At 32.8% G+C, this 21,278-nt stretch overlaps 1 protein-coding gene across 1 annotated transcript in view; it reads right to left on the bottom strand.

Moving 5' to 3' along the window:
* Window positions 1-20,708, bottom strand: part of LOC119837649 — a 140,682-nt gene extending 119,974 nt beyond the window's left edge. The window contains exon 1 of the mRNA XM_038363363.1: window positions 20,506-20,708. Within this exon, the coding sequence (XP_038219291.1) occupies window positions 20,506-20,563 (58 nt within the window). The 5' untranslated portion in view covers window positions 20,564-20,708. The remainder of the gene's footprint in view (window positions 1-20,505) is intronic.
* Window positions 20,709-21,278: the final 570 nt, after the last annotated feature.

Genomic DNA, 21,278 nt, shown 5'->3' with positions numbered 1-21,278 from the left:
TCCTTATATGTAACAAAAAACCTATCTCTGTCATCTGGGTGTAAATTTACACATAGTAAATTGTTACTAAATAATATAAGCTGTGACGGTAGAGTACACCAGTATTAAAAACAGTTTGTGAAAATCACATATATAATATGTACAACACTTACAAAGTGCATAATACCTGAGATTACAATCAAAACATACTCCGTAACTAGACCCAGGGCTGCAACTGCGAAGTTATTACGCAAATGTTCAAGTTAGGAATTATATATTCGCTTTGGCCCTGACAGGTGACGGACAGACGGCCTGTATGAATTTATAACGGTGTGAATGAAAAGCCCGACATACGTTTTATGGGAGCTTTTATTTTTGAGCTTTGGAATGTTAGATTTTCAATTGTTTTATAAGTATATTTAACGCTCTACTGGTATGGTACGCTGTACTATTGTTTAGAGTTAAATATATGTGAATAAATATATGTGTGATAATAATAAATGTGAATCTTGGCAATAAAGATGTATATCTTATATCTTTAAACGAGCAATTCTTGTATATATATATATATATATATATATATATATTATTAGCCGATTCCGAGATTCCAATTATATATATATATATATATAATTGGAATCTCGGAATCGGCTCCAACGATTTTCATGAAATTTAGTATATAGGGGGTTTCGGGGGCGATAAATCGATCTAGCTAGGAATCTTTTTTAGAAAATGTCATATTCGTGTTTTATTGGTGTTTTTTTTTTCCTGACATCTATTGGTGAATAATAATACTATTTTGCTTCGTAGATAGCTGGACAACTGAAATAACACATAGGCACTTTTTATACCGATATTCCTACAGGATACGGACTTACGCGGTTTCAACCGCGGGTCACAGCTAGTGTATATAAAGTATAGAAAAAATTATATTATACAGCGGAATTCGGAAAACGTTTCGCAATATCGACACAATATTGTAATCATTGATATAATGATTCATATTGGTTAAGATTGTTGTTAATTGTCTCAATCTATGGGTGTCCCACAGGCACATAACCGAAAGACTACGACGAATATTATGTTATTTGTTTCAAGCATTTTATGAACAAAATTAATTAATAAATAAGTTTAATAATTAAGTTTCTTGTCACTTAAATCGTTTAGTAAATACTGTTAATAAAAAAATAACATACTTCGCTAGTTCAGAGTTACCCCCAATTCCTCAGCAAAGGAAACAATGATCAAAAATACATAACTAGTAATCATTTTTTGTTGTTTTTAATGATCGACCACGACGTGAAGTGGAAAGTTCCCCAACTCGCTGCGGCTCCTAATTGAACGCTTTTCATAGAAAATATTAATTAACGATTAATTGGGATAAGCGTTAAATGCTTTCAGATTATTAGTGCTATATGGCGCCAATCGATTTTCGACTCTTTTCTTTTGTGGTAAGGTTCAAACGAGTTATATAATATAACTTCGTAATAAACCTTAGGCATCCATTAAGGTCGTATCCGAGTTTCATATTATGTTGTCGTTATTTTCTTGTGTTGCAGATTTAAACTTACCAATGTTATTAAAATTCCAAACACCATCTTTTCTTAAGGCTTAAAGTCTGATTTGCTTAAGTTTACGATAGGTTTGGCCACTGAAAGATAGGCGAATACAAATGATTAATGTTCGCTATGCTAATTTAAATCTTTAACTAGCTGTGACCCGCTGTTGAAACCGCGTAAGTCCGTATCCCGTAGGAATATCGGTATAAAAAGTGCCTATGTGTTATTTCAGTTGTCCAGCTATCTACGAAGCAAATTTCATTGCAATCGGTTCAGTAGTTTTTGCGTGAAAGAGTAACAGACGCACACATACATATGCATCCATCCTCACAAACTTTCGCATTTATAGTATTATTATTCGCCAATAGATGTCAGAAAGAGTCATAATAAATTGGGACTACTCAAACGCCTCCTATTTGTTAAAAAAGTAAGTTTAAGTCGATAAAACACGATTTAAACACGAATATGACATTTTCTAAAAAATGTTCCTAGCTAGATCGATTTATCGCCCCCGAAACCCCCTACATATTAAATATGAGAATCGTTGGAGCCGATTCCGAGATTCCAATTATATATATATATATATATATATATATATATATATATATATATATATATATATATATATATATATATATATATATATATATATATATATATATATATATATATATATATATATATATATATATATATATATGTATATACAAGAATTGCTCGTTTAAAGATATAAGATATGTCAAGGTAAAAGGATATCAATTGTGTTTTAATATTCTGTTGAATTAATGATTGTCAGCTCCGATACAGAGGTAACTTTTCATAACTTGGCAAAACTTGTTTTTACGAATCCAATAAAATTTCCAAACATTTCACAAGCATTCGTACGGATTGTTATTCGCATGTTTGTTAATTCAATGTTTTCCAACTACTCTGACTTTGTTCTTGTCTTTGTGACTGGCTGTGATTTGTAATTAACTGACTGCAGTACATTCTTATTACGAGAACAATAGTTTTCAACTCAGGCCCCTTTTTTTGATTCTAACAAATACAGCAAAGTGAAAAATCGAACGGTATTAAAGGCCACATTGAAGATGTTGCAAATATACAAAATAGTGATTTATATAGTACATAAGACCTAATCGCTTATCAGCGATTTTTACCAGAAAAAATAAAAAACTGAAGAAATAGAAATAAAGATACGTAGAATACTTACATTAAATGGTACGGAACGGAACGGTTATTCATATTTCTTAAAATTTTTTTAGATTTAAATTTTTTTTTTATATTAACAATCGGATCTGTGTCATCCAAAATGATAATTAGAAAAAATTCAAAAAAATTGTTACAAACTTGGATACTTAATATAACTTGATAGAATGGGAATTTATTTGTTTACAGAGTATGTTGAGGTCAAAATTGAGGATATATTTTATTTATTGATTTGTACATTGTGCGTAACAATAGTCTAGCTTTTAGTAATTAAAAACTTTTTAACGGATTTTAAACGCGATTTATTCATTATATTATTAACCCGACGTTTCAAACACTTTACAGCGACCACGCCGTTAAAAAGTTTTTAATTTTTAAATGTATAATACTCTACTTTATTATGTAATAGTTAGTACATAGACAGCCTGCAAAAATTATAATTTTAATAAAGAAAATGCGAACTGACTGATCTATGGTTTTAATATAACACTGACTGCGCCCCGCTGTTTCACCCGCGTAAGTCTGAATCAAGTAGGTCAATATCGAGGTAAAAAGTTATTCCTGTTGTCCAACTATGTACTTACCAAATTTCATTGAAATCGGTTCAGTAGTTTTTGCGTGAAAGAGAAACGTACCTACATGTACCCGGACGAAGCGGTTCGATTCCACATTCTTTATTCGAACCGCAAGGGATTGACACATGCTTCCTGAGTCTGTGTTCCCCGACGAGTACAATCTGGAGGTCTTCCAGAGAAGAGTGAACAAGTACCTTCTAGGGAAGCGCGCTCCATCTAAGACCACATCTCAGCTTACCATCATTCGCGTTTATGATATAAGTAGGATTTGTTTAGAGTTTTGTTTGATTAAGTACGTATAGCTGGAGCGAGTCTCAAAGTTAAGTTGATTAAAGTCATGTAAGTGAATACAATATGATGTGCACTGGAATTGTGTGTGACGTTGCTCTGCGTCACGAGAGACTTTCATTTATCTAAAACGTGTGTGGCAGTGCATCTCACATCGGGTTTTAGTTTTAATAATTCCAGTTTTTACTTGGATTTATGCACGCCTTGTGTTGTGGTGTATTGTTTATGATATTATTTTTTATGTCATAGCGGGCAACTGAGCTGGTGGTTCGCCTGATGGTAAGCGATCACCACCGCCCATTGACATTCGCAGAGAATCTGAGAATGTGCTGCCCGTTTTTAAGGAATAAGGGATAAGGAAAGAATTGATGACTGGAAAGAAGGAATGGACGGGGAAGGGCTAGGAAATAGGCCTCCGGCTCCCCCACTCACCGTACGAAACACAATAGCAAGCTATTATTTCACGCCGGTTTTCTGTGGGGGTGTGGTACTTCCCCGGTGCGAGCTGGACCTATTCGTGCCGAAGCGTGCTCGACTCCCACAAAAATCCTTTAAACTTATTTACATAAAAACTTATCTAACTTAGCTTTTTCTCCAAGTTTATTGTATTTATTACTTATTGCCTTAACTCTAAATTATCTATATTGAAAACATAGTAAGGAATAACCAAGTCATATACAGACGACGATACCACCCTGCAACCGCATCACATATTATTTACTAGTTTCTGAACTGCTTCCCGGCAACCTCCCGGTGGCCCCAGGATGTCAATAATAAACTATAAATTATACCCACACACATTTAAGAATAACAAAACTATCTGATGGTGAAACAACGGCTAATATAAAAATTAAATACGCACATGTTAAGTCAAGTAATTGATTTAAATGAAGTGTCAGGCAAATGGCCGGAAGGGAGGTATTTGCAGAGGGCCGGTAATCCCTCCTCTTGCTCATTTGCTAAAAGCTAAACTAATAGCACACTTTGCACACAGATTTACAACTTACTCTCGAGATCGAGATTAATGTTATAAATAACCTTAACTCTCAGTTAAATCCATTCGCGCCAAATTGCTTCCGAGATTTGTTTTTTTCTAAACAATGTTTCTTTATTTATTTTAATACGTATTTTTTTTATTCTATGACTTTTATTAAAAAGTGATATACATTATTATTAGAGGTATTTAAAGTCATCAAGCGAAACATCGGGCGCCCGCCGCGCTTCGCTGCAATAAAGCGATTGGCAGTTTGCAAAGAACGATAAGTACCGATGTTGATAGATAAATTTTTGTAACACTTTAATGAAAAAACAATACTACTGTGTAATATTTGCAATGCCTTTGTATGGATCCCAACAAGAAAAGAAAAAGATAAATATAATCAAAATTTCCACCAAATATGTTTCACTCAAACCTAAAACTTAAACCGTTAAAATCAGCTAAAATTTTGAGCAAATTAAAGTGGATTTTTAGCGCGTGAGATGTATATTGCAGTTTTAATTTGCAACAGAATACCAACTTTCTCTTCCTCACTTTTATTAATCCACTCAGAAGGAGAAGAAGTACACGGCTAAAACACAACACTGCATATATACTCTAAGAACAACAAATTACTGAGTTGCCGTTATCAATTTGACAATATATTAAAAACAAGTTAACGTATTTTTTTTAATTCGAATAAATTCACTATGTTACATTTAAAATTGCTAAAAGATGTTCACCTATCCGCTGGTTGTCGATAGTTTAGTCGCGTTACGCATACTACGCTTATACCGCGACTCTCGTTTAGAATAATAAATATCGTAATTATTTTGTATGTGTGTAATAAATGTCTGTACTTTCTGTATTTCAGTGTAGTGAAGGATTGTGCTATTTTTGAATATGTAAATGTGAAATAAAATATTTAAATACTCGTTCGTACAATATATACATCTTATGATAGTTTACATAAACTAATTAATGTGTGATGGCCTCAGTTTCAAGAAACCGTAAAATTTTTAAATAAAATCCAAATAACATACAAATAAACAATATCATCTTATCTTAAGTCTAGTTATGATATTTTTCCACGTAATCTGATAATAAACAGAATTGCTAACTCTCATCTCATCACCGAATAAATTAAGTCCCATTGTGCCCCGGAGAGCCCTCCACACCGCGTCTTGTTTGGAAAAGTCTTGACTCAACGATTGCGACTGTCTTAAGTGTTTGTTAATCTGTCAGTGTGTACCGTCGGTCGCTCTCATTAGAAATTGAGTGTTTGTGGCTGTCAAGTGTTTTTCATTGTGTCTCTTGTCAAGTTTTATTTTTTGTTCGCCGTATTCTCATATTTGTTTATTTTTTATCATTTTCCATAAAGTAAGCATAAACTTTCGTAAGGTTTTCACGTTATTTTTAATATAAAAAATACTTTGATAAAGACTACATATTGTATTATGAACATTGTTTATGTTTTCACAGAGTCGTCTCTTTTTTTATTTGATATCTCCATTTTATTAAAACGATTGAAAAGCACAATACTATGTTACAATGGTAACAACATAAATGAAATAAAAATAAATTAATCAAAAAATACACTTATACATCGAGTTACACAAATGATGTAGGCACATTAAGTTTTATGGTTTAATTTTTAAACCAAAGATCCCTTACTAGACTAAACCTGTCAGTAGTAGGAATATTTAAATAGTCAAATACTCAGTGTATTAAGTTATTGATTATAACATGAATGTAAACTTCACTCATTTAAATTTTGTACACCATTACGATTAAATTATGTTGTTTTACCTATTCCAAACGTCTATACCATTCGAGCAAACATACACATATTTAATTTCTTCTATCTATGTTCAGCAGACAAATAATTGAATTTAATAAGAACTAAGAGGAGTAGGAAATCAACCACATTTGTAAGGATCCTATCAATTAATATATAGGATCGCTTATACACACACAAGTGGGCAACGTCCAGCGTAATCAAAAACTTCTCCGCGGTTCGTCTGCATCGCCCAATTAAGCCTTACCTTTGATCAGTCGGTTCCGTTCGATTGCTCACCACATTAACACTAATTACAGCTAACCTAAAAACTCGCTTAATTAATGGACACGCTCCAACAACCGAATTAGGAAGTAGGTTGAAATTATAATGGATTAGCGTGTAGCTATAACTTCAAATAATCTATTTTGTAAAGCTTGTCATAACAATGCGCGATTAACTGTGAATTAGACAACAATGCCGGTAATTTCAACCATTAATAATTAATAAATCACCAATTAATCATGGGTTTTAGAGATTAGAGTCTGGGATTATCATCAGAAGGAGGTATTAAACTCCCAGCATTTTGAAAGCAACTGAAATGTAATATTTCGTTTGAATGGTTCATTGATTGATTGGTTAATCAATCAAAATATAACATTTATCGAATATAAAACATATTTATCCCGCAGAGTGTTTCACTGTTTCTTTCTATGATTTTATTATCCGTGATTTTTTAAATTATTTTTAGAACATATAAACATATGTCAGCAATATCTTGAATATGGTCTCTTCTCATCTCATAGTCACTTGAGTTCAAAATCTGTCAAATCACTAACGGGACCTCAGGATTCAATTAACTTCGAAATATCTGATTGCCACTCACCACTTTACGTAAATAATAACTTACTCTAGCAATTGTATCAGTCATAACAGACCTCAAGCATTTATGCGAACTGGTAGAATAGACTGCAGAGGGATGAGAATATTTGATCAATTCATTTTATTGAAATCATTATAAAATCTTTTTTTTATAAAACGTAAAGGTGACTGACTAACTGATCTATAAACGCCCAGCTAAACTAAATAGACCGATCGGGCTAAACATTCGCATGCATCTGCATGCCAAATTTCAACCAGTATGATGTAGGTACCCTCTAAGAGAGGATTTCGACAAATTGTTTCCCCAAGGGAACAAAAGATTGAACCCTGGAAAGGTATTTAGACCACGCGGGCGAAGCTGCGGGCTACAGCTAGTCGAATTATAAAACATTTATCGAGAAATCATACCACACGATGCAGCAGTTTTCTTAAATACGATAACAGAAAATTGTACATCCACTGTTGAAGCGAGCAATTACTCTGCAAAATGTCCCCTCCCCCCCACTCCTCTACCCAACCCCGTAGTTCAAATCCACCGAGAGCGCCCAAACAGAATACTCAACGGTGTATAAAGCCTCGATCACTTTACATACAAGAGACATCTTTACCGACTGATTCTGAACGGGACTTTATTACACCCCTCCCTCTCCCCCTCCCTCCCTCTCCCCCATATGCAAATGCGAACACGAAGTATCGCAGTTCCACATTTTTGCTATAAATGTGAAAATTTCTCTAAATATTCATAACCCGGCGCGGCGATACGGAATTGCATTGGATGCGGCTCGCCGGCCGAGATTCCAATTGATAACTTGTCTTCGATTTAAAAATCAATCGAATGAATAATTGCATGATGTTTTTGTATTGCGTAACTTGTTTTGTAATATAGCTATTTTTTCAGTAGTATTTCTAGTGATTTAAATACTTAGTTTTTATTTCAAACTAGCGGTCCGCCCTGGTTTTGCCCGTGGTACATATATAGCCTATAGCCTTCCTCAATAAATGGGCTATCTAACACTGAAAGAATTTTTCAAATCGGACCAGTAGTTCTTGAGATTAGTGCGTTCAAACAAACAAACAAACTCTTAAGCTTTATAATATTAGTATAGATGTAACATTCATAAATAAGTAAATGTTTACCATTTCGAGCAATGCAACTTCAAATGAATCTTAATAATTTATTTAAATACAGTTATGATGCAGTGCTTGCCATTGAAAACATAATTATTTATTTTGGTAGTAAATATTTTCATTTCTTACGGGATCACGTTTTCGTCTCAGCGATGGCAATCTTTCATTTCTTATATATTTATAATTCTTTTAATGAGGCGGTGCCAACATTACATATTTTAGTTGATGACAATGATGATATGCATGCTGTTGTGAGACTCCCATAGCAGCAATCATTCGTGTTTCACTGCTTTGCTAACATAAATAAAAAAAAACGGACAATTCTTAGGTTTTAATAACAACTAAAATAGTAAGTTTTACGTTCTATTCTCTTATAATTCTTTTTGAAAATGTTTTGTTTTATACCTGCGATTGAATATCTGAAACCAATATTATATTATTTAACAATACAAACATAAGTCGTAGTTAATAGTTCAAAAGACACACACTGGATCTCTTCGCAGTTAAACCCACTTAAGAGCCGCGTTCAAACACACTTCATAATTCACACAGGAGAGTAGTTGCTGGCAATTAGAACTCTCTAAATATTTCAACTTGCAGTCCTATAATAGCCTTTAGGGCTGCGCAGAGATATGTCGATGTTTCGTACCTTTAAAGTATCATTATGTAAACGATAAGAGAGGAGGTGTAAGTGAAATCTTGTATGTTTCGTCACGGTTCGAGGTCTTGAGGGGGAATTACCGTATCACCACATTAAATCGACGGTTCAGAGGTCACGCGTAGCATAACAGATTATTGTAAATCGAATGACGTGAAGTGTTACAGCTTAGGTTCAAAGTATACCAGCTGATGTCTTGTGAATTCTTTTCTTTTCAGACAGGGTTTTTAATTGAAAAAAATTAAAACAAACACATTCATAACAAGCTCAACAAAATTGTCTCACTTCCTCTTATACAGGGAATACGTAAGGAAATTATTTAATCCTGGCGATCCTTATTAGTATAATAAGATAAACTCATAAAATTATTCTGTTATCTCCAATTCTTGATTAGTGTACAAAGTTTGAATTAAACTTATACGTTTAATAGCCCATCTTCGAGTTTAAAGAGTCAGTTGCATACGAGTACACAAACATACCAATGAAGCTAATAAAAGCGTGTTAAAAAGAAATAAATTTAAAACTCCTCTAAATACACACTCTACATCCGTTCATTCATATAATAGTTCTATCGTGATACAATAACGACCGAGTTATATAAAATACAGATGATTTCATCCAAAATACAGTAGTAATTTCTTAGTCATCTTTACACACGATGTTTCTTATAAGAATCTTAATAAATAATGCAAAGTTCGAATCAAAGCCTGTAAATAACGTGAATATTGTATCTAAAACATGATCAGTCCGTGAACATACAGCACGGTTTGATGCAATCTCGATTTTATTATCATAATACATTCCACAGATGTTACATCTCGCATGTAGTGCCTGCGCTGCGCATGCGCACATGTTACCATAATATACACTTATATGTTACAGCTAAGGGTGTGTAACTATGTAACTATATAAACATTATGCTCATAGCTTTACGCACAATTAATTGACATCGCTATCCCAACAGCCTATACCAATTAATATCCCGCCATTTAATTTTTTTCGTCACTTGTATGTAGTGCTTTTATGAGAAAATCAATCCTTAACCCATCAAGATTCTTATGAAACTGTTTAGTCGTTTTCACGTCAATACTCAATATTTTTTTAAGTCCTAATTTTATAATTTGTCTTAATTCCTTATAGTAAATCCAATATATAATAGTGTTAATTGCTAAGCGTGTACACCTTTATAAATAAATATGTCACAGGAAGAACGACGCAGTCCTATAACCTTAATCCGAGCACAATTCCAAAATGGACCTCGACCCTTAGCTAAGTGTTGTAACCATCGGACAACGTAACAGAGAATCGATATTCGGCTCGAACCACATCACTACCTTATCGAGACCGCTGGCTAATGACCGAAACGAGAGTCAACTTACGGTCTAACAACCATATTTTATTTTAATAAAATCTACTGCTCTGAATATTATAACTCGCATGCACTGACCTGCTCAAAAGTTATATAATATGTAACAAGGTACATGTCCAGTGTATAATAATTATTAATTAATGGAGCCTGAGGCAAACGACAATAATATTAAATATTACAATCTGTTAACAATTACATTTGTTTTGTGTTTAGCATGTCTGAGCGATAACCCTGCGACCCATTATACGGTTCAAGGTTTGAAGAGTTGAAGATTTTTTTCATTTGAAGAATTTTTTTTGATTTTTAATAAGTAGTACTTTATCAACACATTTTTGACAGTGTGTTTATCAGTATTAACGAATAATTTTACCAATAAAACGGAGTACCTACAAAATTCAGTTCAATATTTGTGTATGTTTTTGATCTTCTAATATGAAAATAAAAAAAAATAACAATGAATTTTTCAATTTAGTTTTTTAGATGCACGCACTCAGATATTTAAAGTAAGAAAGAAGAAGTTAAGAAACACATTACAGGTTTTATTCTATATTTGTACACTTATGAATCAGTTATTGGCGACAATACAATCAAGTTTATCTTAGTATCATGATTAGGATCGCCAGGAATAAATATATAAGTACTAGCTGCGCCCCGCGGTTTCACCCGCGTAAGTCCGCATCCCGTAGGAATATCGGGATAAAAAATAGATGTTGGCCGATTCTCAGACCTACCCAATATGCTTACCAAATTTCAGAGGAATCGGTCAAGCCGTTTCGGAGGAGTATGGCAACGAAAACTGTGACACGAGAATTTTATATATATAGAAGAATATATATTTATACTGAGTACTGTATTAGAGCAAGTGAACAATGTAAAGGTAGTAGATGTATCACTAAAGTGTATTATTGTTAAGTTTATTTTTAGTATATTATTATGTGTTATTGCTTTATGCCTATTTTATAAGAAGCCAAGTTATAGACTAACAAAAATAGCTATTTCGAAAATTCATCCCAATTTATCGGAGCGTTTTCACAAAAGTAATAAATACATAAACTAAACACATCGAAAGTTTCCCAACCAGTCAAGGCTCAGCATTACGTAACTACATAAGTTTAGAAATAAAAGACTTTTTAACGGATTTTAAACGCGATTCATTTATTTTAATTATTATTAACCCGACGTTTCTACCACTTTACAGCGAGCGTGACCACGTGGTGTGGTCTATCCTACATCGGCCAAACAAAAAGAAGTATTGGTAGCCGACTGAAGGAGCACATTGCGGATATCAAGTATAGGCGTCACAAGAAGTCTGCGGTATGTGAACACTCTCTGGACTAACGTAAATTCAAACACTAGAAAATACGTATACGTATATGTTACTGCTCCCATATCACCCGCTATATACTTGAAACCCCTAAGACGGAGCGCAAGTGTGCGGAGGGTTTCAAACTTTGCTTGCAGCAATCAATATGTAAACAACACTTATGAACTGCTAGCAACTTCCTCTATTGTTACTCACATACGTTTATTGATGGCTAATTCAATGCAATATTCATGTGCTTCGGTTAATATTGCTTATGATTTTACCTAACGGCTTCTGACTTTACTCACGTTGAATAATAATACAGTCATATTGGGATGTCGATTCCCTATAAATCGTTGAGGAGAATCTTTTGAATGCTTTTCAAATCATCCCATTGCTGAACTATGTTTGACTACTTCTTTGCATATAGTTCATGGTCTTATACTTTTTTATTATATCGTAGCCTATTTGAACTGTAATAAAAACATCCATACTTATATAAGAGATTCGACCTACTTACCTGACATATTACTAAAGTACAGCTAAACGGATTGTAAAAGATTTTAGTTTGTTGAATAAAGTCCAAGTAGTAAGTAGTAGTCCAAGGAAAGTGGTGGTTTTTCACTGCATGGTTCCCGTTCACGTGGGATTTCAACTATAAAAACTATCTATCCTACAATCTTAGCTCTCAAACTATCTGTATAACAAATTTCATCCAAATTGGTTCAGTGATTTAAACGTGCAGAATAGACACACAGACATAGTTACTTTCGCATTTACAATATTAGTAGGGGTTATAATATTTCCATTTATAAGAAATTCAGAAGCTAATTTCTTTATTTCCGAAATAAAAGAGAGTTCAAAGAACCCATTTATATCGTATATAGACTAAAAGATAATACACCGCAAATTATTTCTTTTGTCACTACAGCAGGTGATAACGCAAGACGTCAGAGGGCATCGACACGGAATGATACGAGAGGACACGGGAGGTAATCTACGGGCTATCACGGCTTCGAGCTCTGACAGATTGTTTAATGACCTCACAGGTCTTTCGTGACCGCCACTATAGTCAATGCTTGTTTTTAACGTAATTTTTTTTTAATAAAAAAAATGTAAAATAACTTCTTAAGTCCTTTCTTTCCTTCCTTCTTAATGTTTAGGAAATACCAAACATAGAAGTCGTTAGAACTAGAAACAAGATATTTTAGGATAATTTTTGAAATTGTGTTTAAATTTCAATATTCAAATATTCCAAAACTACATATATATTGATTTAAACATAGTGTTTTGTTCAGTGAGTGGGGGAGCTTGTGTATCCACCCCACTTCTTATTTATTATTATTTTCCAGTTATCAAGCTTTTCTTTCTATCCATTTTGGCCTATAAGACTGCACCACATTTTGAAAAGACATTATTTCTGCAAATATTCATAAGACATAGAAATTGCTTACCATCAGGCGGCCGCCAGATCGGTTGCCCGCTGCCATACAAAAATGTATGACTTATCAATAAATATATTTATTACATCCTTATTTATTTTATTTCATTGTGTAAAGCAATATTATATGACGAACGAGGGACTCAGCAGTGAATCACTTACAAATCAAATCTCCTCTCGTTACTGCTAAGTGATTTATCAAGCAATACAATGCTATTTAAAATTATTTTATAACTGTATATCATAAGTGAAATGTACAGTGGAACATGTAAAAGTAAATCAATCCTCCTGCCCCACGCGTTATTCTTACTTGCACGTATAAATAACGACTTTACACCCGACTGATCGAAGGAGTGTATGTATGTATGCGTATGTGAGCATGTATCTCCATTTGGCAAGCCTTACAGGCTAATTCGGTGGACGAAATGGGATATATTATGACGCTTTGTTGTAATAATCAGAATTATGCTAGTATCTACTATATTATATTAACAAAATTCCGCCTGCAAAAGTGGTAGATTTTTCCTTCATACCGTAACAAAATGAAATATTGTAACAAGACTATCATAATACAAGTAACGAGTTATAAAATATATATATATATATATATATATATATATATATATATATATATATATATATATATATATATATATATTATAGCTCTAATTAGTTTTTTCATACTAGTTTTTACCCGCGGCTTCGCACGCATTAAATTCGGAGTAGCTTAATAGATGTTATTATACATATAAACTTTCCTCTTAAATAACTCTATTTAAAAAAAACTATTTAAAAGAATCTCATCAAAATCCGTTGCGTAGCTTTAAAGATTTAAGCATACATAGGGACATAGAGACAGAGAAAGTGACGAGAAAGTGAAGTGTCTGGTTCTTATATGTTTCTGTGTATATCAATAAAGGTCTATGAACCCCAAAATTTCACCTTTTTTAAATCGGTTAACAGAACAAACGGAGACAACAATATTCAGATATTTATTTCCGTGTAACTAAATGCTATAGATTTAAAACTAGACGGAAAACAACTTACATATTTCTTTATTTCCAATGTTTACAGCAAGTCGAGTGGTCGATAAGTTCTACAAACTTCCAACAACTCGTAAGAACAATATATCTCGTGTGGTACTCACTGGTTCCCCTTCACATGCTTCATTTTTATTTTACAATTGCAGGGTTTGCGTCGGACAGCAGGCGACTTGCGAATTGATTTAAATAAATTTATATCGGGCTACTCGAGTTATTACTAATATACTACTGTTTTTATCATCTAAATACTTAAGACTACCGCGGAAAATATCAGTATAGATACTGGTAGCAGATATATATATATACATATATATATCTGTCTAGATAGTAGCAGATTTGCTACCTGATACTTTTCTATCAGCAGTTTCTATGTGTCTACACATGCTATACATGAATACGAAACTTCTTTGAAGATATTTTATTTGTACTCGAAAATTGAAAATTGTCTCCGTGTATAAGAAACCGGAACTTAAAGCTTTACATAAATAAAAAATCGTTCTTTCTGTGTTAGAGCTTATCAAGGCTATCTCCTTATGAATTAAAGCAAAATAATTTACAATCGTAACTCACGAACCAAAATAAATCTTATAATCAGTTCATTGACCTGTCTCTAAGTTCACAGATAAATATTGTCTGACCTCAGATAATTTATTATTGACTTTATTCCTCGGTTATTTATTTTGTTTTGTTAATTGTTCGTTAACCTTATAATTTATTTTTCATAAATTTACGCATAATAATCATAAAACGAATAGCATATATGGCAAAATTATAAAGGTTTTTTGATGATGAGATTGATGTTTGCTTTATGGCCTAATTAGCAGGAGCAAAATGCTACGGGGAAAAATAAAATTAAGATATTGTATTAAATTTTTACAATGTTAATTGTTAGTCGTAACAAGATAAAACGAACATTTTTTATACATACCATAATTATTGGACTTACAAAAAGCTGCTTCAAGCACAATGTAATTAAATTATTTATACGCTAACGCACGCAAAAATGTTGAAAAAATTATAACTCAAATAGGTTTTGTATTTAACAAATTACAGCCCTAGCGGGTATCGATATTGGATTAATATGGATTTGAAACGATTCCCTAAATTAACAACAAAATTTCGTTAAATATATTCCAAATTGTCATTTTGTTTGAGACGATTTTCAAAATTAATATGAATGAAAATTATTTGTTGTTAATTATGTTAAATTAATAGACTTTTAAATTATATTATCGCATGCACTAATGCATATGTTTAACATACGTAAATAATTGAATTTCATACAAATTCTTTCAATATATTATGCAACGATTTAATAACGCTCACCACTACACATTAAAAACAAAACACAATTTCCATGAAGCGTAATTCGAAACTAGTTTATTAGAAAATTTCTCGGGAAAATAGCACCTGTTCGGCGCACAGAATCAATATGTTTTAGAATTTAGAGAGCTGATACAATAACATCATACCTGAGCTGTTTAGTTGATTTCCCCACGGACAGCCCAGTATTCATATAAGCAATGATAAATGGAACACTGTTACACCTCCATTTGTTTGACCATATTATAATGAACTTCTTAGTTGTTGATTTTAGCTCGGGAACCTTACTCGGGTCACTGACTCGCTAATTTTAGGAGTACATCTTTGAATATAATGCGTAATACCTATACATTAGAGCATTTTTCATAATGCCATGATCATTAAAGATCTTAGTCGTCATTTTCAGCAATATTTTCTCATTTATATTGTATTATTTAATATATAAAAATATAATTTTTACCAACGCGCCGTCTAAATGAGTCCAAGCCTTCGGAAACAAGAGTTTTCATTTAATTCTGTCCCGCGCCATTTCCTCTCAGTGTCTAGATAATAAAGCGCAGTACTTCGCAGACTCCATCTCTCCAGCGGCATGGAGTGAGTTTTTGTTGTCTTGCGATAGGACCACCAACATAAAATTATACATTTATATTTACACTTCGTAGTGAATAATTATTATTAACAGTTATAATTACACTACTTTGCATCCACAGGTTAACTGCTATGGTTAACTGGTTGAACATGCTTCTTGAATTGTTAATATAGAATATAAAATATAATTATCCTTGGCTATGTTATATTTATATGTGATAGACAGGAAACGTGCATGTTTACTTAAGAATAGAGAGAAAATCAGAAACGTTAGTGCAACGCGGCCAGCAAACATTTATTCATATCGATCCACACTCATAACCATGTTTAATCATTACATAATAAATATGATCAACAGTAAAAAAATGTTTAGGGACAAACTAAAATGGTGTCAGAATAATTAGGCGAAAAAAGAAATGTATTGCAATTAAAATATCACTTACACATACAGTGATGGATACATTAAAGAATCACCTCGACATGTTATAATCCTTCATTGGCCACATTTATAGGAATCATGTTGTATAATCAACGCCTGATCCTTACTCCAGCAATCTGTCAATAGTCACGCTGACAACGGGATCGACTATCTCAATTATGCAATATAGAACTGCAACTACGTTATTATAATATTCATGTATGCTATAATTATAGCTGCAGAAACCATCATTAAATGACACTGCATGGAACAGCTTTCAGAAACCCAACGATTATTGTTACGGAATATATATAGCAGATTTTCGTAATTTATTGACGCAAGTAGCGTAAAATACATACAATATTTCATTAAAAAGTTAATGTATACAAGCTAAGATATTAACCGAAATCAAAAAGATATTTGCACAAAGCGGTTGTAACTCCCGAGTTTAGAAATACTTTTCTATTACGAAAGTAATTCCGCAGAGAATTAATAAAGAAGAAAACAATTTGCGAATGTAAACAACGTGTTTCTGCAAAGGAAGTGTTAAATTTACAATTAGGTAAGACAAATAGCTCCTTCCGTCTGTCGGGCTGTCTGCACTCTGCAGGCCACAGAATAACTATTCGCTGTGCTATATTTTACGTAACGTAGTGTGCGGTGCTGCGCTGGGTATGCTCTTATTTAGTCTGTAACTTTTACATCAAAATTGTATAAACAGAGCGATCTCGCTTTCTTGTCATTGGCTTTATATGATAGAATAATACAAGATCAAGACGACACGCCACATTTTGTTCATATTTTTATGTAATAATTGACTAAATATTATATATAATCGCATGCGTCGCATCACTCTGTACAATATAGAATATAACAGTCTTATTTTCAAAATTCCGTATTCAATTTAATTGTTATCAATTATATAACTATGGTGTTTTTATAATGAAAAGCTAATAGAAATAATTTTTTAATGCCTTGAGTTGTAGTGTTTGAGCTAAATCATAACAAAATAAAATAAGTCTTTCCATCGTCATATTCTAATATTAATATAGATACAAATTATGTCCGCGTCCATTGGGATCTGAAACCACCTTTGAGTTGTTCAAGGGTCTGTATAATGTGTTTATTACAGCATCGTTATTGTATTGTAGTATTTTCGACTCCTACTACTTGAAGCTCCCCAACACCATCTTTTGGAGCGGTACGGAAATTGTTATGTTAAGATTCAGTATGTATTCAGACAAATAGACATGTTTAGCCGTTTTTGATAAAGCCAAGTTTTTCATTTCGTAGAAACATATTTTTTATTAGGTGGAAATATTTTTATTGGGGATATTGTTTACAATTTGTATCATTGTGTTAAACTTTACATTACTTTATATATACTTGTACCTCCGAATATATTACATCGAAACACATGTTGACTCAAGCCAGTGAGAGACGCGTTTGCGTGTAGCAAGTAGAATCGTTCACAGAATCTCGCGAGTACACAAAATAATTAAGTTTGTTTACTCTTCCTACTTGAGACGTTGGTAACATTGAGTCTCATCCATCTGAGAAACAATACATGTTTTAGTTTAAGTTGAACTAGATGTAAGATTAAAAATAACATACACATCATATTGTTTACGAGTTGTGTTATTTTTATAAATATTTTACGGTTACGGTATTATTATATACATAGATACATGTCAAATCGATTATTTATCTTGAAATAGATAAATTCAACAAGATAACTGTAATCAGTCCTCGAACCCCATAGCCATTTTCCATTGCCTTCCCCTGTATTAAAAACTTAATATCTTTCATATTCTCCGTCGGGAGGCTCGCAGGGGATACAAATGTCTGTCGATTTGTCATTCATAGCCACGTTTCTACCTTACCTGGGCGCTATCTTACCTATTGATTAATGATTTATCTTATCATTATTTTTTGGCTTTCTCCTTTTAATAAAATATTATAAATCCCTACTGTCCTATATAATTTTAAAATGCGAAGTGTATTTATTTGCGTGCCTTTCAAGTCGCAACGGAGTTATTTTTTATACGATTTTTGTATCGTAAACGTAACATGGTTACTCTTTACTGTGTTGATACATCTGTTTCCCATGGGATATCCTTTGACTACGCGTGCGATCCGCGGGCGCAAGCTTGCCCTGTATATATCAATGTAATTTACATGTCTTAATATATATCTGTACTTAGAAAACGAACCTATATCAATAACTATGTTTTTTTTAAGCAACACAAAACAAAAAATTATAATTATTTTTTATATTTATTGCAAATTTTGTTTAGATGAAACAAAATCAAAAAACGGAATCTAATCCGTAAAATTTTAAAAACTTATAATCCTATCTCACTAACTCACGTCCCGTATCCCATATAATTAAATTGCATTAGGCATTAAAACAATAACTGTATAATGAATCTCTACGTTATATATTTTTGTCAAGAAAAATAGCAAATTTAATCACAAGAAAGAACGTACTAACGCCGGCCCACTGTTACAGCCATCCCGAGTTATTAAGAATAATTAAAAATATTAACAAATGGCTGGTATAAAGGAACAATTTATAACAGCAATAATAACTGTCTCCTTCTACAGAATTATCTACATAAAATGGTTTACATTGTGACAAGGCTGAATACGTTAGCGAATTGTTTTATTGACTGATCGTTAATAAATTATGTTCGTCACGACTTCTGTTTAGTTGAGAGGAAATGAAAATATAAAGTGGACTCATTTCATTTGTAAATGTCCTCACTCCGAGCTAACAAGTGTTTATTGTAACGCTGCGAGTTGTGAGTTAGCGCATTGTCGGGTTGTATTCAAATTAAATTTTATGAAGAAAGAAGAGAAAGTGCTGTATCCACTATGGTAGATTTTGTTATTCTAACAAGTAAAATTCCAAATAAGTTTAAAAACAGTGACTGATAGATTAATACTAATACTAACATATACATATACATACCAATACTAACCAAATGAAAAAACTTCATTCACAATATAACTTAAAACTAAGCAGATAAAAAGAAACAATAGAAAGTGTACATTAACATAATAACATGTAAGGTATTAGTGGAATATTACTTCCCACTTGACCGTTAAGAACAGTTGCCTCTAAATTGCTTCGTTATTATTTTGCTTATATTCAGCATGTGCCGGTAAATTAATTTATTTGAAACAGTTTCCTCTACACTTGCGAAACTGTCACCGAGCATACTTACAACAGAGAAGATTGAATTACCCATCAGTATATCCATAAGCTATATAGTAAATATAAAAAAAGTCCATTGCAGAGTATATTGACTACCTAATTATGTGCTTCTCGTAGAAGTTCCGATACTAGTATCGCATATATAGCGCATTGCATAGCAACTCTGTAACGCAAGTAAATTGAAATCGAATTGATTCGGGAATTAATCGAATTATTCCATTTCCCGTCGAGAATTTTTGCTGCACTTGCTAATTGTAACGAGGACTCATTACAAGTCAAAATTTAATTTTAAATCATTCACGCTCTTTATTCCAGAATTGACAAGCAGAGTTAATTGGAAATTAATTTACAATACTCGACACGATTTCATGCGTAAATCGTTACTATATTATCGTTAATGAGAGTAACAAGGAGTCTTATATTTGATAACATTCGAGTATAAATAATTCTCGTCTCTACCGAAAAGGATAAAAAAGCCTTAAAGATTTAATTACCTTATTAAATATCAAATTCCAGTTTGCTGTCGAATATTCTAATTTTACGATTTTTAGTTTCTTAACCAGTAATTAAGCGAAATATTAATTTAGGAAAAAGTTTCGATTTCACAGAAGCATGCCAACTTTTTTCACAAAAAATTAAATATTCGCTCTCTTTATTTGGCGCCGAACGACATCCGAGTCGTTTCACTTAATTGGCACATAATCCTCACAACCGAGCGAAATAAACATCCACCAATTTTTATTAAAGCTCATTTCCCTAATTCACTCACCGTCCAGTAAGAACAGCAGCCGAAAGATGAGATGACAAATCCTTTTCATCTTGATCATTTAGAGCACTCAACTTTACTCGATAGTTATCGATGAATGAGCACAACACTAGAGTTACACAACACTAAAATTCAAGAACAGTATTCCACAAATACGAACGTATCTTATATCATTCTGCGTAGCGACATGACAGCGTGTGCTCGGCTCGCCGTCTGAAACGCGACTGCTGTAGCGCTCCGTAGCTTCGTAGCGGTCCTCTACGCTCATTACGTAGCATTGCATTATTTCGTATAAAGTTTGAGCATAGTATGCAGGTTCGTTTACATATGAAATTGTGTAGGCTTTAGTATACGGATAATGCCTTGCAACATGCTTGTGCGCTGCTTAATTATTATTAGAAAATCTTTGTTGGAGGCGTAATAACGCGTTCCACTTTGGTTTAGAGTCGTCTCGCAGCCGTAGAGCACGTGTTGTTTAAAGATAAAGATATGGAGACTGCAGCTGAAATATAACACCATATTTAGACGAAAACATTTAGCGAAAAACGAAGTGTCATGTTTCATGGAATAATAATACTTTTCAGGACCCTCAAATGTCATTTGTCAAACTATGGATTTATTATTGCTATTTGAATTAAATTTTTAAGCGCTAATTCCTGAATTAAGCCTTTAGTGAATTGCTATCATAAAAATTTGTATACTTTTTGTTTGCGAGTAATGACAATTTATTGTTATCCTCTTTAATATTAGTATCGGCATAGTTGAAAATTCAATAA

This window comes from Zerene cesonia, chromosome 28, assembly GCF_012273895.1.
Source record: "Zerene cesonia ecotype Mississippi chromosome 28, Zerene_cesonia_1.1, whole genome shotgun sequence".
NCBI classification, from domain to species: domain Eukaryota; kingdom Metazoa; phylum Arthropoda; class Insecta; order Lepidoptera; family Pieridae; genus Zerene; species Zerene cesonia.
Note: the sequence above shows the minus strand (reverse complement) of the source record. Positions and strands in the feature narration are given on the sequence as shown.